This window comes from Pongo abelii, chromosome 11, assembly GCF_028885655.2.
Source record: "Pongo abelii isolate AG06213 chromosome 11, NHGRI_mPonAbe1-v2.0_pri, whole genome shotgun sequence".
In the NCBI taxonomy this organism is placed as follows: domain Eukaryota; kingdom Metazoa; phylum Chordata; class Mammalia; order Primates; family Hominidae; genus Pongo; species Pongo abelii.
This window is the reverse complement of record NC_071996.2, coordinates 81564062-81589631: the sequence shown is the minus strand read 5'-3', so window position 1 is coordinate 81589631 and position 25570 is coordinate 81564062. Positions and strand designations below refer to the sequence as shown.

The 25570-nt window shown below is 35.7% G+C and overlaps 1 protein-coding gene across 1 annotated transcript in view; it reads left to right on the top strand.

Moving 5' to 3' along the window:
* CCDC141 (coiled-coil domain containing 141) overlaps positions 1–25570 on the top strand; it is a 228237-nt gene that overhangs the window by 111943 nt on the left and 90724 nt on the right. Inside the window, exon 7 of the mRNA XM_054549559.2 lies at positions 2023–2139. Within this exon, the coding sequence (XP_054405534.1) occupies positions 2023–2139 (117 nt within the window). The remainder of the gene's footprint in view (positions 1–2022; positions 2140–25570) is intronic.

Here is a 25570-nt window from a genome sequence, read left to right as displayed (position 1 = left end):
TCTCACCTGTTTTTAGAGATTAGAGAACACCTGTTTGTACCCATTTTTCATCCACTCTGATTCTATATTAACTGTCCCTATTAAAGCATTCTTGAGATGTCAAGTCCCTCCCACTTTAGCTAAGAATAAATAAAACTCACTTTTGTTTAATAAGATAAATTATCTCTGGAAGTTAGTTGTATTTGTGATCCACTTTACTTTGAGGAAACCCTTAAATCATTGCTCTAGTTGTGTTTTTATGGGGGCTCACAGAATTTTTGGGAGAAAATTATTTTGTTTTACAAAATAAAATAATAAATTTTATAGCTGTTGATAAAATATTCTCTATGTGTTTTCACAGTCACATTGTACATATCATCTAGCTCTAATTGGATACCAGAAAAACACTGTCTTCAAATAATTGTAAATACTTAAGCACAATACTTGTGTATCATGGGTACTAACTAGATAACGTGTATTTTGTGCATAGATTACCAGATATTCAGAAGAAAATGAGATATATGTCACATGAAAACTGATATAAGATCACCAGTATTATTTTCTTTGCACTAATGATGGGCTAAAATGCTGGTTAACAAAGACATTTCCAATTAGCAGAAAGCTGGAGAAATGCTTCCATCCTGTATTTTAACTGCCCATTCCATGCTGAGAAATACTAAGAGTTGGTGTAGACCTTTTGATCACATAGTCAGCTTTGTGATATCAGCCCTATAAGTGGTGTGTCCTATTCTAGGTGAGCCCTTAACTCTGATGTGTGTGTGTGTGTGTGCATGCACACACATGTCATGTGCATTTATTGTGTGGAACTTCTGATCTAATCTAGAGTTCTCCTTGGCTACCTGTTGTACACATTTCTCCATGTTACAGGATTTCAGAGAAATCCTGAGACTGCTGCAGGCAAGACAACCTAGGCTGGGGAAAGACATAGTATCAGGCTTGGGATTTATATTCCCATTGTTTTGAATGGGCTGCCAGTGTTCATTTTTCAGATTTGAAGTCATTCCCGCGGATGGCAGGGCTGTAAGACTTTAAATAACTCAAGCATGGCAGCAGGGCACAATGGAAAGAGCATGGACTTTGAAATCCTGCAGACTGGAGGACAAATTCTGTCTCTGCTACTTACTATGTGGCTGTGGATAAGCTGCTTAACCTCTTCAAAACTCAGTTACCACATCTCTAAAATGATGATATCATGACTGTTATAAAGTTGTTGAGAGAAATAGAGATGATGCCCAAAAAGCAACTAGCAAACTGTCTAGCTTGTTGTAGTCTCTTAAGAATCAGTCACTATGATATGATCATAAGGATAATGCTATACAGGATTCGAGAGTAAAAATCTAAGTCTGCTTTAATTGAGATAAGGAATCTGCATCCAGGGCCCCCATGTCAAGTGTTGGCATCATTTAAAAAGGTACAGATTATTTCAAGTCCTTTGCTATTTGTAGTTTCAGCACTGTATATGGCATGTATTTTAAATCAAGTCAATGAAAATGTGAGTCATGCCCTTAACACTTATAATGTCAGTGGGTTTTAGTAACATCTCTATTTTCTGGATATAGATTTCCAGCACTTGTAGCAAACTAAATATTTCTACATAGTCTATTTTATGGCAGAAAATATAATTCTACCTATGCTGTTTAATATCTTCATGTGGGTTTATATAACTATACTTGGATTCATATTCATTTCCAGGAAAGAAGATATATTTTAAATGAATTCATGATTTTTGGACTGCTTGGGAATCTATTTTGATTCTTTGTTAGGAGATTTTCATTTTATTCATGCCGTGTAATCTACTGAACTGATTAGTCATTTTCATACTTTTTTGGGATTTTTTCTCTTTTATGCATGTAGAGGTTAAATGAAGAAAAAATTCTAAACTTGTTCATACTATTTTAATACATGAGATAGTTTATATAAAGAGAAATTAAAGTAGCTTAAGTTTTGAAAGGTTGAGGGTTATTTTTACTCACTTATTCTGATCATTTGAATTTTGATCTTTCTTTGTTGCTTTTTACCTAGGTTACTTGTTGGTTTCAGAAAACTATAAGAGATTTACAGGAACAAAGTCTAGGTTCGTCACTTTCAGACAATGAGGATCTAATTCGTAAGCATGAGGAACTGATAATAAAAGCAAAGGTAAGATATATATTAGACACATTAAAAATAATTGAAAAATGCATGAACTTTTCTTGAATATACTTCTGTGGGTAATTTAGAGGAGAACTGAGAACTGTCTCTGATTAATCTACTATTCATGTAAAAAAAATCCCAATAACATTAGCAAATACCACTGTGCATTGACAGGGCTTCCAGAATAATGATAAACAAATTAACAGCTTCTACAACAATATATTTTTCTGAATAGTTACTATGTGCCAGGCACTATACTATGTATATGAGATCCATTATCTAAATTGTCATAAAATCTCTAAGGGGGAAGTATTATTTTCCCCATTTTATGCATCAAAACAAATAAAACACAAAAGCTTGGAAATGCCAAGTCACTTGACCAGTGTAATATATCTTGTCAGTGGCAGATTTGAAATTCAGTTCTAGGTTTTGTCTAATACAAAGGCCCAAGCTCTTAAACATTATACATTTTAGCTTTCTAAAAAATTTTTTTTTCTACACTGAGATATCACTATGAGTCATCACTTTTCTGACTTCCAGATATAATTTGATTGTTGTTCCAATTTACATGTCTTTTGCTCCTTAACTTGCTTCAGATTTCTTACTTTCACAAGAAGTAATGGCTACCAGCCAGGCAGCCACTTGTAGGTATACAGAATGCATTAAAATGCAAGCATGAAGTGCTGAAAGCAAGATGAATAAAGCACCGGTGTTGTGGTTGACCTTCTCTCCGTTGTGTCTTGTTATTTGAAAATCAGTGCATTTATACATCTAGGGGTCTGTAAATACTTTCCAAAATTCTTTACAGAGGCTCCATATTGATCTGCAAGAAAACAGAAGTCCATCATAGTAGATGGGATGGGAACAGTGAATAATCACTATCAAGATGTAGAGAACTTTGTATATTAATATTTTAGATGATTGATAGTTGTAGGTAGAGCTAAGTCATAAAGCTCTACAAAACAGTGGGCCAACACTACTAGACAATAGTTGAATACAGGCTAGACAAGTCAAATATTCACATGTCTGGGAGGTTAGGAGTAGGCAGGATGAGGACAGAGGCAGTAGATTGCATTTATTTAGACCTAAATCTTTTCATGGGGATCATGACACGTTTGTTTCAGTTTCTTGCTTCTGTTTGAACACTCCAGTGTCTTGTAGGCATTCAAAGTGTTTGGTTGGAATATTTGATTGATAAAAGGTGCACTTACAGAAGACTGTTGACTAATAATGACTGATTATTTTTTAATTTCTTAAAAATTTTCAGCATTTTGTTTATCTGTTTAGGAGGTTAACTTTTTTCATTGAATTATATGGCAATTTATTCTGTTTGTATCAAACTCAAGTTTTATCAGTGAAAATTCTATCAAAAGCCCCAAATGCCAAGCACAAGAGATCACCAGAATTGCATAGGATGCTACTTCCTTTAATACCAAAAAAAGCAGTATATAGTGTACACATAATTTAGACATCCCTTGGGGTTATATTCACGATAAATGTGGAGTTATGGTTTCCTCTAGCCCTGAAGACAGTCTAGAGTAGAATATTTGTTAATGTTTGACCTTAGTAAGGCACAGTTTTTCTCGTAGTTTATAGCTCATATTTCAACCTCTGATGTCCATAAACAAAAAAGCATATAGATATTCTTTCTATCAATATTATTAAGTTGCAGGTATAAGGGATGTAAAAAATAATTTGTAAAAGACTATTTTTAGAGCAGTTTTAAGTTCACAGCAAAATTAAGAGGAAGGTATAGAGATTTTCCATATACACCCTGCCCCAACACATTCGTAGCCTCCCCCATAATCAACATCCCCACCAGAGTGGTGCATTTGTAACAATTAGTGGACCTACATTGACACATCATTATTACCCAAAGTTCATAGCTCATATTAGAGTTCACCCTTGGTGTTGTACATTCTATGGGTTTGGACAAATGTATGATGATATGTATTGAATGATTGAACATCATTGAATTATACAGATTATTCTGCTGCCCTAAAACTCCTCTGTGCTCTGCCTGTTCATTCCTTTCCACACCCCCAACTCCTGACAACCACTGATCTTTTTACTGTCTTCATAGTTTTGCCTTTTCCAGAATATCATGTAGTTAGAATCATATAGTATGTAGGCTTTCAGATTGGTGTTTTTCACTTAATAATATGTATTTAAGTTTCCTCTATATCTTTTCATGTCTTGATAGCTCATTTGTGTTTAGAAATAAATAATAATCTAGACAAGACTGCATGACATAGGGAGATTCCATCTCTACAAAGCATTTAAACGATTAGCCAGGTGTGTTGCATGCTACTCAGCTAGTCAGGAGGCTGAGGTGGGAGGATCGTTTGAGCCTGGGAGGTTCCAGACAAGTACTTGCACTTCCTTTAGGGTCCTGAACTACTCTGCATCTTGTGCAGAAGCTGAGTACTGCCCCATGTACTCAAGTAGTTTTCAAGCCAAACTGTTTTTGAGAAGTGAGGCATAGAAACCTATTTCTCTACAGCATCCCTGAGAGTAAATTTCTTTTCTTTTCCCTTTTTTTCTTTTTTGGAGATGGGGTCTCTCTCTGTCACTCAGGCTGGAGCACAGTGGTGCATTCGTAGCTCACCGTAGCCTCGAAATCCTGGGCTCAAGCGATTCTCCCACCTCAGCCTCCCGAGCAACTGGGACTGCAGCTGCATACCCCCATACCTGGCTAATTTTGTTTTTATTTTTTTTTTTGGTAGAGACGGGGTCTTGCTATGTTTCTCAGGCTGGTCATGAACTCCTGGCCTCAAGTGATCCTCCCACCTCAGCCTTCTAAAGTGCTGGGATTACAGGCATGAACTATCATACCTGGCAAATTTATTTTCTAAAAAAAAAGGGGGGGGGTTTGTTTATTTATTGAGATTTATGTGAAGCATTCTTTCCAATGTAAGATTTTCCTTCCAAACTATGGGTTGGGCTATAGAGCCATCAATCTTAAATCCATCTTTAATTACAAATTACAAAAATGTTGACTAATTATTCAGACTGATTCAGTCAAATGAAGATGAATGCTCAAATATAACTTGTAGATACAAAAAGGTTCTAAAGATATTTGCCATGAATTTCAGACACTAGAGAATTTACTGGCAAGATAACTGGTTATTAAGTCTTCAGGAGTCTCCGAATCATATGGGTTTAGAGAGACCTCCATCAGTGTATATGCACAAGGGGGAGTGGTACTTTATTCTGGGGTGATCCAGGACAGCTTTCTGGAAGGATGGGGTTTGAACAGATGGATGGAATATGAGTTGTTGGTTAGGAGGGGGTGGTCAAATCAGAATATGGCAGAATAAGGCAAACAGCAATCAGACCAGGCTGTCTATGATGAGAGTTAAAGTCCTCATAATGTGTAAGCCAGAGAAGAGAGGCTAAGGAGAGTTGTCTTACAGGCAATAGACTTATCCACAGCCATTCTGTAGGAAACAAATAATAATTTGTGGTCATGACAGAAAAATAGACTTCCACAGGTTGGGAAATAGAAGAGATTCCTGAAGCAACGAGAGGTAGGCCTAGATGACCTCAAAACTTTCTTTAATTTTCAAATCCTGTAAAGGAGATAGGATGTACATTTCAGTATCAATTATGCTTGTTATATTGAAAGCAAGATGAGTGTAGAAAACACCTTTCCAGAGCTGGTTGAAAGGAATAAGTCTGGGCGGGGGAAGTAGTAGTGTTTGTTTAAAGTAGATAGTATCTTACCTTGGTATTCCCAGTACATAGGACAGTGCCTGATATGAAAAGGAGATTTGATTAATGTCTGTGTAGTAAGTCTTTTACGTTGTGAAGAAGAAACATCCTTTTAGTTTTTTTTGGTGATTCCCTGGTGACTTTAGATAATCACTTAACCTCCTTTTATCTATCTATCCACCCAATATCTTTAAAAACATTTTTTTAGCCCTCAGAGTAGAGTTACACTTCCCTTTTGGTTTACCTTATTGTCTTCCCCTTTATTCTCTCTATCCCTCACATTCTCATTCTCACAGGGACCTACTCTAATGGGCTCAACATATGTCTTTAGACATAGTCCTATTTCTAAAATACAGAGTTACGTGTTTCAATTTGCATAAATAGAATGAAGCCATAGATCTCATTGTTTTTTGCCATAACACTGTTTGCATCTAGTTCATACGGTTCTTTGTGTTCTTCAGTATGCTAATTTCTAGTTGCAATGTAAATTTGGAAAGTTGTATTATGTAGATGATGTTCTACTTCTATCCTTCCTAATTTATCACTGCCTCCCCCCATTTCTTTATTCCTTCCTAATCTCTGATCTTATAGAGCACTCATTCTTTCTTCTGCTGTACTCCTTCTGCCATTCAGCCCTCCTGCCAAGTTCTTCACTTCAGCTATTACATTTTTCATGCCCAATTGCTGACATTGATTCTTCTTCATAAATGGTTTTCTGTTTTACCTATCTAATGTATTTCCTCATATCTTAAGATATACTTTTTAACATATTAAATTTTTGGTCTGTCCAGTGCACTAATTCTGCTTCTTCTGTATTTCAGTGTTGCTTGTGGTCAACAGATGTTGTTTATCCCTGTGAGTTAATGTTCCATTGGGATATCAGTAACTTTGGTATAGTGGGGATATGAAAGCCAGTGCTCTAACTTACCCCTTGTGGGTGAGTTGGGGAGACTACCCCTAAGTGCAGTTGACTTCTTTTGCTACAATTAGGATTCAACCATTCCCATTTGTCCCCCAACACCCCCCCTCCACCACACACACAAAAGAGTATACCGCTTGGACGACCTCCCAGTGATTAGATTCTGGACCTTGCTTTTATCTATGACCTATTTCTCTGGGCTACCCACCTCACATGGTGGAGAGTTGGTATGGACACATGAAGAAACAAATCAGGTTGCCTACCTCTCTAATATCAACTGTCCATCTGATTAGATTTCCATGGGATCCTGTTTTTTCTCTCTTACTGGTACTGGACTGAGGGTACTATTTTCTATCCAAAAAAGGTAGAAAGTGAGCAATGACCAGGGAGGTAAGGAGAGAAAGCATCACACCTAAAAAGTTCTCCCCTGGCATATCTCCTGTCTATGGCATCCAACCTTATTGTATGTAGACAGCCATGTGCCCTGAGACTCAACCACCTTTTGTCTCCCACAGAAAAGTTCTGTGATCTATAAAACCTTACTTTTCACTTTACAGAAAGAGCCAGCTATATAATTTGTGAGGCCCAGTGCAAAATAAAATTATGGAAGGTTTTCTTAAAATATTATTGAGAATTTCAGTATGGGGACAGCATGGGCCCCTTTTAAACATAAGGCTCTGTGTGATTGCACAGGTCAGTTGACCATGAAGCCAGTCCTATATACAGGGTTAGGATTTCTGGAAAGACCTAGCAGCCTTTGCTGGATATACATTTTCCTTAGCCACTTTATTAGCCTCTTCTCACTTGAATTAGCAGGCTTTCTAAAACAAACCAAACCAAAAGAAAAAAAAAACATGCAGATTAGATTAGAGAAAAGGGAATTATAATGACCAAATGCTTATAGTTCTATATTCTTTCTCTTCCCTTGCTCCAGAACAGAATATGTTCTGGGAGCAATGCAATATCTAGAAGTTGACTATAATCCTATACTTGGTTGCATCTACATGGAGAAAAACAGGTTTAAACCCCTGCTATGCCATTCACTACATAATGAATGACATACCTTGGATATATTACATCCCTGTGAGCCCCACTTTCCTCACCCGTAAGATAGAGCCTTGAAAATTCAATTAGAAAATGTGACAATAATAGTGGGAGACTTCAAAACTCTACTAACAGTATTAGACAGATAATCAAGGCAGAAAATTAACAAAGATATTCAATATCTGAACTCAACATTGGACCAAATGGATATATTAGACATCTACAGAACCTTTTATCCCAAAACAACAGAATGTACATTATTCTCATCACCACATGGCACATACTCTAAAATTGACCACATAATTGGACATAAAACAATCCTCAGCAAATGGAAAAGAACTGAAATCATACCAAACACACCCTCAGACCACAGCACAATGAAAATAGAGTCAAGACAAGGAGAATCACTTAAGACCATGCAATTACATGAAAATTAAACAACATGCTCCTGAGTGACTTTTGGGTAAATAGTGAAATTAAAGCAAAAATCAAAAAGTTCTTTGGAACTAATGAGAATAAAGATACAACATACTAGAATCTCTGGGACACAGCTAAGGCAGTGTTAAGAGGGAAATTCATAGAACTAAATGCCCAACATTTAGTGTTCTCCCCTAAATGTCTTTCTAACATCAAAAAGTTAGAATGATCTCAAACTAACAACCTATCATTGCAACAGAAAGAATTAGAGAAGCAAGAACAAATCAACCCTAAAGCTAGAAAAAGACAAGAAGTAACCCAAATCAGAGCTAAACTGAAAGAAATGAAGACATGAAAAAACATTCAAAAGATCAATGAATCCAGAAGTTGGTTTCTTGAAAAACTTAGTAAGGTAGATTGGCTGCTAGCTAGAGTAATAAAGGAGAAAAGAGAGAAGATCCAAATAAACATCATTAGAAATAATGAAGGGAATGTTACCACTGACCCCATAGAAATAAAAATAACCATCAGAAACTACAACGAACACCTCTATACAGACCTAAAAGAGATGGATAAATTCTAGACACATATACCTCCCAAGACTGAATCATGAAGAAATTGATTCTCAGAACAGACCAATAATGAACTCCAAAATTGAACAAATAATAAATAGCCTATCAACAAAAAATATGCCTAAGACCAGGTGGATTCATAGCCAAATTCCACCAGAGGTACAAAGAAGAGCTGGAACCATTCCTACAAAAACTATTCCCAAAAATTGAGGAGGAGGGACTCCTCCCCAACTCATACTATGAGGCCAAAACCTGGCAGAGACATGACAAAAAATAAAAACCAGGGCAATATCCTTGGTGAATATTGATGCAGAAGTCCTCAACCAAACACTTACAAAACCAAACTGAACAGCACATCAAAAAGCTACTCTACCACGATCAAGTAGGCTCCATTCCTGGGATGCAAAGTTGGTTCAACATATGCAAATCAATAAATATGATTCATCACATAAACAGAACTAAAGACAAAAACTACATGATTTTCTCAATAGATGTGGAAGAGGCTTTCAATAAAATTAAGCACTCCTTCATTTTAAAAATCTTCAATAAACTAGATATTGAAGGAACATACCTCCAAATAATAAGAGCCATCTATGACAAACCCACAGCCAACATTATACTGAATGGGCAAATGCTGGAAGCCCTTCCCTTGAAAACTGGCATAAGACAAGGATGCCCTCTTTCACCACTCTTATTCAACATAGTATTGGAAATCCTAGCCAGTGCAGAGAGAACAGGAAAAAGACTAAACAAGAGGATTAAAATTATTTTTCAAGTAAGGCTATACCTCTGTATACATGCTTAATTACAAAAGGAAATTAGGAGCAAGTGCATGTGTATTACCGCATGTATAAACGTAGAGTTTAATCGGTTTGGAGTAAATTAATGACTGCTTGCAACATTTCTGGCAATTTGTTCTAAGCTTTGTGATTTTAAATTGGTTTCTTGAAAATGCTGGATAAAACATTTGAATTCACACATTGCTTTAGGAATTGATTTGGGGATAATAAAATATAATGAAATGTTTTACCTCAAAAAAAAAAAAAAAAAAAAAAAAAAAGAGAAAGAAATAAAATGCATCCAAATAGGAAGAGAGGAAGTCAAACTCTCTCTTTTTGCAGATGACATGATTCTATATCTAGAAAACCCCATAGTCTCAGTCAAAAGCTCCTTCAGCTGATAACTCCAGCAAAGTTTCAGGATACAAAATCAATGTACAGAAATAATTAGCATTCCTATACACCAACAACAGCCAAGCCAAGAGCCAAATCAGAAAGGCAATCCCATTCACAGTTGCTGCAAAAAAAATTAAATTCCTAGGAATACAGCTAACCAGGGAGGTGAAAGATCTCTACAATAACAATTAGAGAACACTGCCCAAAGAATTCACAGAAGACACAAACAAATGGAAACACATTCCATACTCATGGATAGAAGAATGAATATCATTAAAATGGCCATACTGCACAAAGCAATTTACAGATTCAATGCTATTCTTATCAAAATACCAATGACATTCTTCACAGACCTAGAAAAACCTATTTTAAAATTCATATAAGATCAAAAAGAGCCCAAATAGCCAAGGCAATCCTAAACAAAAAGAACAAAGCTGGAGGCATTATGTTACCAAACTTCAAACTATACTACAGGGTTACAGTAACCAAAACAGGATGGTACTAGTACAAAAACAAGCACATAGACCAATGAAACAGAATAGGTAATCCAGAAATAAGGCCGCAAACCTATGACCACCTGATCTTCAAAAAAGCTGACAAAAACAAGTGATAGGGTAAAGACTCCCTATTCAATAAATGCTGGAATAATTGACTAGCCATATGCAGAAGATTAAAGGTGAACCCTTCCTTACACTATATGCAAAAATCAACTCAAGATGGGTTGATTAAGGACTTAAATGTAAAACCCAAAATTATAAAACCCTGGAAGACAACTTAGGCAATATCATCCTAGACATAGGAATAGGCAAAGAGTTCATGACAAACACACCAAAAACAATTGCAACAAAGCAAAAATTGACAAGTGGGATCTCATTAAACTAAAGAGCTTCTGCACAGCAAAAGAAACTATCAACAGAGTAAACAGACAACCTACAGAATGGGAGAAAATATTTATAAACTATGCATCTGACAAAGGTCTAATAGCCAGCATATATAAGGAACTGAAACAAATGTACAAGAGAAAAACAACTCCATTAAAAAGCGGATAAAGGACATGAACAGACACTTCTCAAAAGAAGACATACATGTAGCCCACAAACATGAAAAAAAAGCTCAATATCACTGATTATTAGAGAAATACAAGTAAAAACCACAATGAGATACCATCTCACACCAGTCTGAATGGCAAAGTCAAAAAATAACAGATGTTGGTGAAGTTGCAGAGCAAAGGGAACACTTATACTCTGTTGATGGGAGTATGTAAATCACAGTATGGAGACTCCTTAAAGCTAAAAGCAGAACTACCATTCAACCCAGCAATCCCATTACTGGGCATATACCCAGAGGAATATAAATCATTCTACCATAAAGACACATGCATGTGAATGTTCATTGTAGCACTATTCACAACAGGGAAGACATAAAATGATCCTAAATGCCCATCAATGACAGATTGAATAAAGAAAATGTGGTACATATACACCCTGGAATACTATGCAGTCATAAAAAGAATGAGATCATGTCTTTTGCATGAACATGGATGGAGCTGGAGGCTATTATCCTTAGCAAACTAATGCAGGAACAGAAAACAAAATACTGCATGTTTTCACATATAAGTGAGAGTCAAATCATGAGCACTTATGAACACAAAGAAGAAAACAATCGACACTGGGGTCTTCTTGAGGGTGGAGGATGGGGGAAGGAAGAGGAGCAGAAAAGATAACTATTGGGGACTGGGCTTAATACCTGGGTGATGAAATAATCTGTACAACAAACCCCGTGACAGGAGTTTACCTATGTAACAAACCTTCACTGTATCCCTGAACATAAAATAAAAGTTACAAAAAAGAAAATGTTTGTGAAAGCATCCACATTTTAGTAGTGACTCCAAAAATATTGTTTTATTTCCTTTCCCATCCATAGTGTAAACTTCCAAATAGTTTTTATCTGTGGGTTTTCAAAAATCTAATTTCTTGTTCATGGAAAAGAAATTCAATTTTATATGTCCTTAAATAGTAAGCAGCATATTACATTTTGGACTTTTGTTTGGGTGTGGATATGAGGCACAGAATAGGAAATGTTCCTTTCAAAGAAGATTTAACACAGAAATAAGGCATCAAGCTGAGGATTCATTAGTGAAGCTCCTATAAATAATCTGGTAACACAGAGAAAGCAGGTGTTCTCTGCTACCCACAGCTAAATTCAACAGCAGGAAGCTGGTGTATATGGCTTGTTAGTCTACTCAGTAAGTTCTTTCTAAGTAAACTTTGAGAATGTCTTTATCATTTCTTACTGGAATACATTCAGAACAAGAAATACAGCAACTTTCATAGCTCTTAATAAATGTGATACTTTATTCAGGATGTGTTGAAATAAATGAACTAAAGGATTTTTAAATACGACCTTTGACTCTGGGTAATTGTTTTAAATTATACTTTCTTTACCAAATATGAAAATTCTTTTTTCTTTTGTGTATATAAGAGACAATGAAATAGCAGACATGGATGATTATAAACCATCCTTTGGTTTAAAACCTTAAATACTCTTAAATTGTATTATAAATCAACTTGATGCCCCAAAGCTTGAATTCAACCTTTGAAACTCAGAATTTGTTGTAGGAGGTATTAAAATACTATGCAAACAAATACTTGCTAATTATTTTTTTTTGAGGAGGCATAATCACTCCTTCTCTTACACATCAGAAATAATGTTCATATAGTAGAACTCCCTTCAGGAATCAATCTGTACTTCTATAGCTTCAACCCTTGGTTAAGTTCAGGCCCTTTGTAGTTCGTGCCATGGGGGAATGTGTGGATTAGTGCTTCTCAACTCTGGCTGCACACTGGAGTCACCTGGGGGGTGTTGAAAAAATACTGATGTCTGTATCTCATTCCTAGAGATTCTATGTAGGTTTTGGTGGGCATCCGGCTTAAAAAAAAAAGTCAATGTTAAAATGTTGGAGTTTCTGTTAAAAAAGAAATCTAGATTTCCTGTTTCTTTAAAAAAACTGGAAGATCTGGCATTATCAGACTCATCTTCCCACATAGACATAGTGACTCCTGGTTGGAGCCCAGTAATACCTGTTTCTTTTAGAAAAGGTATGTGCACATCAGTCTGCCACATTCCTTAGTTTGCCACTATTCCTCATGACCTACCCCCCTTCTTACCCTTGCTTCATTCATCCACATTATGTGCCTGGCTGCTGTAAACATTTGGATTTGAGACCAGATGGGCAATGAAATATCATCCAAGCAAAGTATAGCTTCAACTGATTTGCATTTTAGGAGATTACCTTGGAAACAATGTGAATGACAGTAATGGGAGGGAGATAGAAGACAGAAAATCACTTAAGAAACTATTGCGGTTTGAATGGGAGTGACTTTAGGAAAGGCATGATCTCTTTCGAGATGGAGGTTATTAATCTCTATCTTTAAGGCTTAAATGAAACTTATAGCCTTGTTATTCAAGGTGTGACTCCCATAGAACAACAGCAGCATCAGAGAGTTGTTAGAGATTTAGAATCTCAAATCCACCCATCACACTTATTGAATAAGACTGTGTTTTAACAAATTCCCCAAGAGGATTTGTATTCATGCTAAAATTTAAGAGGCACCAACTTAGATGTTTTGCCCATGTGTTCATCTATGTACATGTCCCTCTTAATTTTTATACATGACTTCTTATATTGTTGTCTTATATTATGACATATATTGTTTATGAAGTTCTTGATTAATAATAATTTTTAAAGTTCTGGGAGAGAAGCAAAACTGAAAATTGTATATAGAAACATCATCTTAAATGTTTTAATATAGCAGCATTCATGTATCTCAGCTTCAAGATTAAAACCATCTTCCATGATTCATCATCTAATCCGATTTTCCAAGTCATTGAAAATATTTTCTAGTTGTTACTGAGTGATTTCATAAATTGGATTTGTGATCTTGGCCCCAAGTTCCTTCAAATAATATTATTTGGAGATCTTCAGAAAATACCAATGCTTAGGTCCCACAGAAACCATAGTCAAAGGAAAGAGTTCAGTTTAAAGTTAAAAAATATTTATAAATATAGGATAAGGAAGTAAAGCAGAATCTCCCACAAGCTTATTTAAGTAATTTAAATGCATAATTATCATCAGTAGAGCCAATGCAAGAAAGTCTCTTTCAAAATATGTTTATTGTTTTATTTTTCTGATTACACAGTACCTTCTCATTTTAGAAAAAAATAGAAATGACATAAAACTAAACAAAATAAAATTAAAATCACACTGTATGTGGGTGTATATGGAAATAGGCAGGAAAGAAATATAAAACATTTACATATGAGTGTTCCAAAATTGTGTATTGTGTGCACGTATACACTATACATGTGTATGTATACACAAAAAATTGTATGTGTTGTTTTTCAATGTGATTTTTTTCCAATTAACATTATATCATAAGCATTTCCTCATTTTAACACATATTTTAAATGTGTTTTCTAAGGATTACATGTTACCAAACCGTGTAGATATACATTATTTGAAGTGGCAACATCTAGCGTCTTAGACTACTTAGCAGAGAGTGAATGGGACACTCCCAGGCAGTACACAGCATGGCAGCCCTCAGGCAAGGGAATTGGAGTTGGATTTGAGCATCTCTGCTTACTTCTGATATAATCTTGGGCAAATTTCTTATGTATTTGGGCCTAGGTTCCAGTCCCTTTTTGTGAAAGGGGTAACAATTGTACCTAATTTACAGAGTTTGTTGTGAAGATTAAACGCGGTTGTATATAACAGTTTTGTGTGTGTGTGTGTGTTTTTTTTTTTTGTTTTGTTTTTTTTTTTTTGAGACTGAGTCTCACTCTGTCACCTAGGCTGGAGTGCAGTGGCACGATCATGGCTTATTCAGGCTCTGCCTCCTAGGTTCAAGCAATTCTCTTGCCTCAGCCTCTTGAGTAGCTGGGATTACCAGCATGCTTAACCATGCCCCAGCTAATTTTTTAATTTTTAGTAGAGACGGGGTTTCACCATGTTGGCCAGGCTGGTCTCGAACTCCTCACCTCAAGTGACCTGCCCTCCTCAGCCTCCCAAAGTGCAGGGATTACAGGCGTGAGTCACCACTTCTGGCCATATATAACAGTTCTTAGCACAATGCCTCACACAACAGAAACACAACATAATATGGGCTTTAAGAAAATAATGGTAAATATTACATAAAATTTATCATTAGTGACATTTAGTAAATTCATAGTATTGTGTAATTATCATGGCTACCTAGTTCAGAATATTTTCATAACTCCAAAAAGAAACACCATACTCATTAAGCAGTCAATCTTCATTCCTCTCTCCCCTCGGCCCCTGACAACCACTGATCTGCTTTCTGTGTCCATGTATTTACCTATTCTGGAAATACCATTAAATAAAATAATATTTAATGGCTTTTTGTGTTGAATTCTTTCACTTTGCATGTTTTTCAGGTCTATCCATGTTGCAGCATGTATTAAAACTTCCTTTTTATGGCTGAATAATATTCTATTGTATGGATATACCACCTTTCATTTATCCATTCCTCAGTTGATAGGCATTTGGGTTGTTTTCATCTTTTTCTAGTGTTAATAGTGCTGCTAGGAACATTCATGTATATGGTTTTTTTTTTAATATCTCTTTTCAATTCTTTTGGGTAATACCTAGGAGTAGAATTGCTAGACCATGTGGTATTTCTGTGCTTAACTTACGAGAAATTACTATGCTATTTTTCCATAGCAGCTGCTCTGTTTTATATTTCTACCAGAAAGGTAGAAGATTCCAATTTCTCTACATCCTCTTCAGCACTTGTTATTTTTCATTTTGTTTGATTTTTATAGTCGTCATAGTCTGCATGAAGTGCTAGTTCATTGTGATTCTTACTTGCATTTCCCTAATAACTAATGATGTTGCAGATCTTTTCATTTACTGGCTGGGCATTTGTATATCTTCCTTGAAAAAATGTCTATTCAAGCCCTTTGACCAAAATGTTCTTTGATAAGTAAAAGTTTTAATTTTGATAAAGTTTAATTTATCTATCTTAAATTTTTTGCTATGTTTTTGGTGTCATATCTAAGAAACCATCATCAAATCCAAAATTATGAAAATTTATCCCTTATGTTTTCTTCTAAGAATTTGATGGCTTTAGTGTATATATTTAGATCTTTGTTCCATTTTGAGTTAATTTTTGTGTATGGTGTGAGGTAAGGGTCTAACTTCATTAGTTTGCATGTGGATATTCAATTGTCCCTGCACAATTTGTTGGAAAAAAAATTCTTTCTCTGTTGAAGGACTTTGGCACACTCACTGAAAATTAATTGACCACAGATGTGTGGGTTTATTTCTGGACTCTTCTATTCTGTAAATCTATATGTCTCTCTTCATGCCAGTTTGACACACTGCTTTGATTACTGTAGGATTGTAGTCAGTTTTAAAATCTGGAAGTATAAGTTCTCTAATTTTCTTCTTATTTATCAAGATTGTTTTGGCTATTCAGGGTCCTTTTCAATTCCACATTAATATTAGAATCAGCATTTCCATTTCTTCAAAAAAGGCCAGTGAGATTCTGATAGGGATTGCATTGTATCCCTACAATACTTTGGGGAGTATTGCCATCTTAACAACATTAAGTTCTCCAATTCATGATCATGTGATATCTTGCCATTTATTTAGGTTTTTCATTGTTTTTAACAATGTTTTGTAATTTTCCTTGTATAAGTTTTCCATCTCCTTGATTAAATTTATTCCTAGGTATTCTACTTTTTTTGATGCTACCATGAATGAAATCATTTTCTTAATTTCCTTTTCAGGTTGTTCAATGCTATTCTATAGAAACACAAGTGATTTTTTTTAGCATTGATTTTATACTCTCCAACTCTACTGATTTAATTTATTTGCTTTAATTTTTAAAAATTATTCCTTAGGGTTTTCTGCATGTAAGATCATATCATCTGCAAGTTTCCCCTTCTATATTCTTTGTTCATTTGTGTTTTGCTCATCTGTCTAGTTGTAAAAAGCTGCTAATTCAGTGTATTCTAGACCAGAGCTTCTCAAACTATAGTGTACTCATGAATTACCCATATATTTTAAAAGGCAGATTCTGATTCATCAGCTTTAGAGTGGGGCCTTAGTATCTACATTACTAACAAGCTCCCGGGTAATGATGCTGCTGGTCTCGGGGCTCCCTTTTGGACAACAAAGGTTATGAGGGAAATAATTGCACAATGAAAGAGAGTATAAGTGATAGAGTCAGAATACTAGGTCATTGTTAAAACTCAGAAGACATAAGTCGAAATAAATCTTTGAGTCTCTTAAGGTGTGGACATGTTTGCCCAAGCTTACAACTTAATTTTTTTGTTGTTGTTTGTATTTAGTCCTAGATACATTACTCAGGTAATTGAAGATCAAAAGACAAGTATTTAAATGTTCTGATTGTTTATTTTAAAAAATAGGAATATTTCCTCAGAAGTAGCACTTATATTTAGTAAAAAAGGAGCTACTTATATGTCTCGTGGGTAGTTAAAGAGGTATATAGCAATATCCAGAGTTTGTATAATCATAGTGTCCAGGATATCCACATATTTTCCAAGTGTTTCACAGGCATTGTTGAACAATTTTCTTCTCATTGCTGCACTTATTAACCTGTATAAAAAAGCAGACTCTTCTGCTATTTGAACTTTCATTACCTCCCCAAATTCCTTCACCAAAGGTATGTGAAAAAATTGTAAAATCACTATAAAATATATTGCTTCAGTAAATCAGCTCACATATCTGATGATTACAAAGAAAATCAATAAAATGAAAGAGAGTCTGTTTTATAATGTTTCATCTAATTTAAAAAATAAAGTGGGGTCTGAATCTGAAATGTCTCAAGGCAGAAATTAAATGAGTTCTCCAAAGAGTAAGACATCTGCATCAGAGCATTTCAATTCCTCTGTCTTCATTTTAGTGAATAATTTGTTTTACTTGTCTGATTCTTTAATGAACTTTCCAATTAAAAGCAGATGTCATTTTTCACAGATCATAAATTAGAAATCATTTTATTACTAACAGGCAAAATATATACAAATAGTATTGAATTTGCCAGCAAGCATTGGGAATGTCCACACAATGATAGGATTTTCTTATTGATAACCCTATTCTAGCCTTAATTTGCAGCTCAATTTAAAGCTTAGTGAACCCTATGTTTTAATTGCCAAGGGAAAGTTGAATTTAGAAAGTCCCTGCGAAATATTTATGCCCATCTAAGAAAGGGCTGAGTTAAGAAAGCAAATAAAGACATTGTGCTCTATGATCTATGATCATGAGGTTTAAAACTACCTGCTGTTATTTTGCTTACAGAATCTTTACCAGCTCGTTAAGTTTAAATGCTTAGAAAAGTATTTTTAGTTTTGACTTTTACAAAAATTCCTCATATATCTTTCTTTTTTTCCTGGCATTTGTCAGCCCTTAAATAAAATGTCCCGGAAAGCATGGCTTTTTGCAGTTAAAACTATTATATTGCATGGTATTTTGCTATCATGATAATAATAGTGAAATTGAATCCACTTTAAGTGAACACCTGAGAGGAATTCTTAAACCTTAACACAGTCAATCTCTGAACCGCCTACAACCTTCCTGTGCTAATTTAGCCATTTAGTGACTTATTTAATGCCCTAGCCTTCGCTTTCCTTGACCTTCTTTACTCCAAAGGCCTATTTTCAGCTAGCTTCAGCTTCCCACTCCTGTGGCCACCACACTTTGTTTTATGGCATCACCCAAAACTTCTCTCATCACAACCTCCCTGCCTTCTCTCTTTTTCTGGCCTCTGTCCTTGTGCTACTCAGCGTGGACCACCAGGACTGTTGTGAGTAAACTCAGTCACCCGGTTTCTCTGTTTCTTCCTAATTCTGAAACAATTAGCATAATTGTTCTGATTGGTTCTATTTAAAATGTAATTTATCTGTTACCAGTTAGCCTTACAAATCCCTTTATTTATCATCTGTTAATTCCCTGCTCCATTCCCCATAACAACTAGTCCAAAACCTTCGTGCTCTTTTAAAATTCTCAACCACTATGGAGCCAGGCTTTTACTAATCTCAAAGTCGCTTAGTCACACAGAGTGAAATTGCTCTTTTTGTCTCTTCCTTGCTTCTCTCTTTTACTTCTCTTTCCCCTCATTTCTGGGAGAAATGGATCCTATTCTAGATCTCACTGGTTCTATCTCCTATTCACTTTATATCTCTTTTCATTTTTAATATCTCATTTTTCTGTCACCCTTCACTCCCCACCCCACCTTCACTCCCCACCTCACCTCCACTCCTTTTTTGCCTAGATAACTCCCACAGCTTGTTTGAGGTCTCAGCTCAGATATCGCTTCCTATAGGAAACTCTTATTAATTCTCCAGACACCATTAGCTCCATTGCTCTATGATCCAGAATCGTCCTCCACATTCTCTTGATAACACTGACCCCCTTGCTTCAGTGCTCTGGCTCGAGCTGTCTCTCCTACTTGGGACATGGCAGGTCATCCTTGCCCTCTCCCCAGGCCCACCTCTACGCTCACCAGCTGAAATCCCTGCGCATATTTAAGACCCAATAAGGCGGCTTCTCAGATACCCCAAAGCAGAGACTGATTTCACTTTCTGCTACACACTTGTTTTGTTTCCCGTTTGAGCTTGTGTTCATAAAAGGTGCTGAATAATGCTTTTTAGATGTTCCACATTCAGTGTAGGAGAGTTATGGAATGCCTATCCCAGTATCATTTGCAGCTAGTTCACAGATTATTGAGTATAGAATGAGAGTCTTGTGCATATACTTAGTGGTGAGCTGAAAACCAGAGCCTGCAAAAAGATGAGTTGAAGAAATTCTAGCTTTCAGTGAATTTTGTTAGAAGACAAGTGATTTCTTCCATACCATTAGAGGTAAGGATTTTTCCTTTATATATAATATATATATAATAGAGTACTATTATAAATATAGTTACAAAAATTTTACAAGGAAGGTAAAAATAACCACATGGGCATATAGACAATTTTGGGCAAGAAAAACCTGATCATATTTTTTACCTTTTCTTAGCTTTTCTCTTTAAAGTGATACATAATAATTGTACATATTTATGGGGTACATAGTGATGTTTCAATGCATATAACATATGTATGTATATCAGATTGGGCTAACTACCAAATCCATCATCTCAAACATTTATCATTTCTCTGTGTTGGGAACATCCAATATCCTTTCTTCTAGCTATTTGAAAATATATATTATGGTCATCCTACAGTGTTATAGAATATTAGAACTGGTTCTTTATATCCAGCTGTACTTTTGGATCCTTTTCCCTTCTAAATTAGTGGCGCCTTTGTTGAGACAATGATGTGAATGAAGAAAGTAGGAAGAAATGCGTCAGTTTCATCTTTATGAATTAAGACTAATGATATCCAATATTGCACAGGGCTGTTTAAACTCCTGATGGATTGGTGTAACAATCATTCAAGGAGTCTAAGGGTGAGGATTTTGTTTATTTGTCATTGTATCTTCCACAGGCTAGCTCAATACTTATTGAGTGAATGAAGTAATTTGTAAAACTAAAGTTAAATTTTAGATTTAGAAGTCATTAATACAATAACGTAATTTTCAGAGTCAAGTTAGTTGAAAGTTTTAAGGTTTAAACTACTATTTTTATAGAATCTATCTTCCAATTTTTGGTATAATTATATATCAATTGTTCTAAATCAAATGTTACCTATTCATTAAATACCTTAGAATATTCTGGATCAGTGGTTCCAAAATTTGTCTGATTGTAAGTGTCATTTGCTTGTCCCTGATTGCAAATAAAATGCTTCAGATTTTTTTTAAATCCTTATTTTTTTCACCCTACCAATATAAATTATGATTCAGTGGATAGGGGGTGAGTCTGGAAATATGTGTTTTTAAAACTTTCCCAGGAGACACTAACAGCCAATCAGATTTAAGAGCCTTTTTTAAAAAGTCTATGTTTGAGGTTTATTGTGGATAAAACATAAATAGACCCTCCCTTCTATTAAGTTAGCCTGTTTCATTTAGGGAAATCACCACAAAAGGTAAACATCACAACCTAATAATTTCCCCTGTAGCTGAATTAGATGTGTTGAGATCCTGAAAATATCTCCAATGGATTGTGTAGACAATGAAAAAGTAAGTCCTCTGAGGACATTAAGATAAACTGGGACCACCTGGTCAGTCCATGGCACAATCTGATCGTAGGCAAGTTGTGTTAGATGCAAGTATTTTGGCCAGCTAGACTTTTATTAAATTTAATTTAAAATGGAAACACCAACCAGGCTCTGTTACTTAACTAGAAGAAAACATGATTAATAGGAAGAAGAAATCTAAGAAAAACAGGGACAAGACACTAAAGAAGAAAACAGTTCTTGGAATACACAAATCTTGGGAATATTTTCCCCAGAATTCCTGTGTAATTAAATTTTCATCTATGTTGAACGAAGGAAGAAAGAATAAATGCATTTGTGCTTCAATCACTATTTCGAAGATTTGTTTATGAGCACAGTGTGTTGTGATTTTATTTTATTTTCAAATTTTATTTTGCCACATAGCCATTTGCTTCAGTATTTATTAGCAACAAGCACCCTGCTTCATGCTGCTAAAGTGCTGCTTAGTGGGTCCACTCAGTGGCCAAACACTGAAGAGAACAAGGGAAACAAGAGATTTCCGAGTCATGGGCTATTTTCCTGCAACTTTAAAAATATCTGAATGAACTAAAATAAACTAACTAAATATCCAACTAAAATATCTAAATGAACTAAGATAAGAAGGCAGCAACTAATACTCAGAAATTAATTTGGTGATATCTGTCACTTCTATTATAGACTTGCAATTCCAATGCTGATAAGGTTAGTATCTGGATCAAACAGCCAGTATCCCACATTTTAGGAGGACATGAAATCCAGGAACTTGAAGCACAGCTAATTTGTCACTGAATTAACAGATGAGTCACTAGAGAAGCAGAAATGTACCAAATAGTGGTGACTGTCATTGCACTGAAGTAAAAGTAAGGCTCAAAAAGCAAAATCTTCTTCCTGAAGCTACTTAACAAGCTTGGAATAAAAGGTGTACCTCTAGCTGGAGTTCTTTGCTCTTACCCACAAGCTCTCCCCGGTTCAATCGCAATGATTTTCTACCATGTCTGGGAGGTGAAACAGCACACTTCTTTCACCTCTAGGTGAAATGCAAAATCACCGTTCTTCCTGTTTGCAATCTGTGCCTTTGCTGGACTGCTTCATAGTGAGGGCAAAGTTCATATGGTGTGTAGACACTGAACTCAGCAAGCATGGGAGACTGAGGCAAGACACTTCTCTCCAGAATGACCCTGACATTTGTATAGGTCAGCATAGAAATGCCCCTGAAGGGAGCATGAGGAGAAGAAACTACCACCCAATTTATAATCCAACTTGACATAATCAGAGTTTCAACTTCTAAAGGGCTCAATGCCACTCTTCAAAAGCATAAACATTTCTGTAAAAAAAAAAAAAAAAAATCTTAAGCCGACTTTCAAATATTCTATGATTAAAATTGCCAGGTTTGTTTTACCATCTGCTAATGCAATCATGTAAAATTCTATGATTTTGTGTCAATGAGTTAATTCTAGTTGTTCTGAATGGAACTGTAGACTTGAGGGTTAAACAAGAAATAGGCTATATCTAATGAGATGGTCTAGGAATCAGCCATGCTTTGGGAACTATACATGAACTCAATACATGCTTCTGCCAGATTTGATTTTGGCCAGTAATCTCCACGGTTAATATTTTTTAGTAGTTTTAAAATATATTCCCTATTGTTTTTTGGTCCACCTTTCCCCCACTTAAAACTTATATTCTGAAGTCAAGCTTATAATGAAAATTTACCACCTGATGTTGAATGGTTAAAATCCCCTCATACACAGGGAAGTTTTTGTGTGAGCAAAAGCTTACTAAACATACTGTGGTTATTATTATTTTTTCTTTTCAGTTGGAGCAGCTAATATTCTTACTTTTTGGATCTGCTTGCTGGATAATTGTTATGCCCATTCATAACTTCATTTAAAGAGCTAAGCGAGGACTAGCAGTGGGGGGAAGGAAAGAAGAAATCTTTTTCGCCTTCTTGTCTGTCAGCACTAATCCTCTTAAAAGTACCCTTTCAATCAAGGGATCCAAGAAAAGCTCAATTTCCTCAGGAAATGGAATACTGAAAGGTACAGTTAAAAAGGTTCCTACTGTGAGTGAAAAATGAAAATAACAGAGTGACCTATGGAGACACCACCAACCTGGGAACACACAGGGCCTGGCATCTGTATCAGGTCGGAGATATGCACGCATCTCTGTCAAATTGAAAAGCCAAGGAAATGGAAGGCTTTGGCTTTCTGCTGGTGGGGACAATTACTGGAAATATTTTATTGCAAAGTGACTGAGACCCTGTTAGAAGTTTAACACTTAGCAGGCAGGCAGCAACGGCTTAGAGAAAACAGAACGAGATTTTCTCCACTGGGCTCCTCTAGCCTTGACAAGGGTGACAACTATATTTTTTAAATAGTGTGATGGATTCAAATTGCTCTGGAAAGTTTCATCTTAAAAATAAACTGGTGGAAGTGTCCCCTATGAAAAATGGCTGGGGAAATAAATACATTACCAGAATGGTATAGAAATGCATCAGAAACTGCCTATAGACTGCCCAAAGAAAACAGAACCAATTTTCTGAGAAGATTGAATAGAAATATTGAATGGACCCAGCTTCATTTAATACCCACAGAGTTTATGTGAAAATGTAATTAAGAAGACTGGGGATGGAGAACAAAAAAACATAAGAGGCACAAAATGGCCCTTTACAGTTTCTTTGGAAGGTCACAGTCCACTTTTTATAGCATGATGTCAAGCACAAGGTTAAAGTGGGTTTTCAAAGACTTGGCTCTACTCCAAAGGTCTCTCTTTAATGTTGTTTGCAAAATTTATAGTGAAGGCAGATTTATGAACATCATTGGAGAACAGGTATTTCTCTTCTTATTCATAGAGAAGAGGTTTATTATTTTGGTCCAGTTGCTAAGCAAAACTAAGTCTGAGTATGGGCTGTAAATTTTCAACTATATCTATATTAGCTTTGTGTTTATTCTGAAATAGCAAGCCTTCTGATTTCAAATCTGAGAATCCCAGGGTTATACAAGATTTTTATCACCTCCGAGGTCTTGTCCAGGCCATATGGAAGTTTTACCTAGGCAATTCCAAAATAATATGGTTAATCATTCTTTGATGAGATAAACAGTATGTCAAGACTGAGAAGAGCTGGGGCTGGAAATCTGGTTGAGATAGTAGATTGTAGAGTCAAACTACCTGAGTTTGAAATTTGGCTCTTTCTCTTACTATTGTTGACATCTTGGGCAAGTTGGTAATCTCCCTTGGCCCCAGTTACTCCATCTGTAAAATGAAGATAATAACAGTTCCTACCTCATAGGGATATGATAAAAATTAAATGAGATAATGCATATAAAGCATTTAGCACACCACTAACATACAGAAAGAAAAATCAACCCTTACCATCTTGCAGAGAGTTAAGACAACATCCTAGAGCTTAGTGTTGTTACACTGAGCACGCAATGGCTATATTTCATTTCTTCACATCCTAACTTCTGCATTTTCCTTGCCCCTGTTTTTCTAGGCCCTCCCCAGCTTCTCCATATTCATTAAGTAGTCTCCCCCTAATCACACAGAAAGTTCTGATCAATGCCAAATCTTTTTAAAGAATTACCTGCTTTATTCTGCATCTTTACACATTAAGTATTTCTCCACCTCAGTTTGAGTATTAATGCCCCACAGATCTTAACAGACAGAAGAAGAAAGGATGGTACAAAGAGAGGAAATGAACTAACAGAGGAGCTGGAGAACTGGGACAAAACAAAGAAAGAAACAGAAAGACTTGTGAGAGCTGGTGAACCCAGTTGGTGATTCAGCTGCTCTTAGCTATAGAACGTTTTTCCCCAACACTGTTCCAACTGGAGCATTGGTCCCCTGAGATGACTAGCAAACAGTTTATTAATCAAGAGAGTTTGTCCAAAATATTCCACACCACGCTTTCCTCTAGGAGATTCTCAACGCACGTTAATACATTAAAGATGCCAAGAAGTACTGCAGTAAAAAAACAAGAACAAACAAACAAAAACCACAAAAAAACCCGTTTTACTTTGTTTCATCTCATACGACTGATCAATACTTAACACTAATCAATAACATTTTGGGAAACATTTCACTGCCATTATTTTACAACTGGGTAATGGGAATACCCATAAATAAAGAACACATTTTAGAGAGCTAATGAACCAAAACTGATGGGCAGAAAAGTGGGACTAACATTTAGTGAGTGCTTATTATGTGTGCCAGAAATTGTACTGTTTTAAAAATATTTGCTCATTCCCAGTAGGTTAAAGTAATGGTTTTTAAGTGGTAGCGGTAATAAAAGTGCTTTATGAAAGAACATCTTGGCACATATTAGTTTTCCTTAAGTGGGGACACAATAGCTCTTTAAAAATTGAAAGATCTTGAGAACTCACGTAGCCCATATCCATGCTTAAGAGTGTTGCTTTTGCATGCACTGA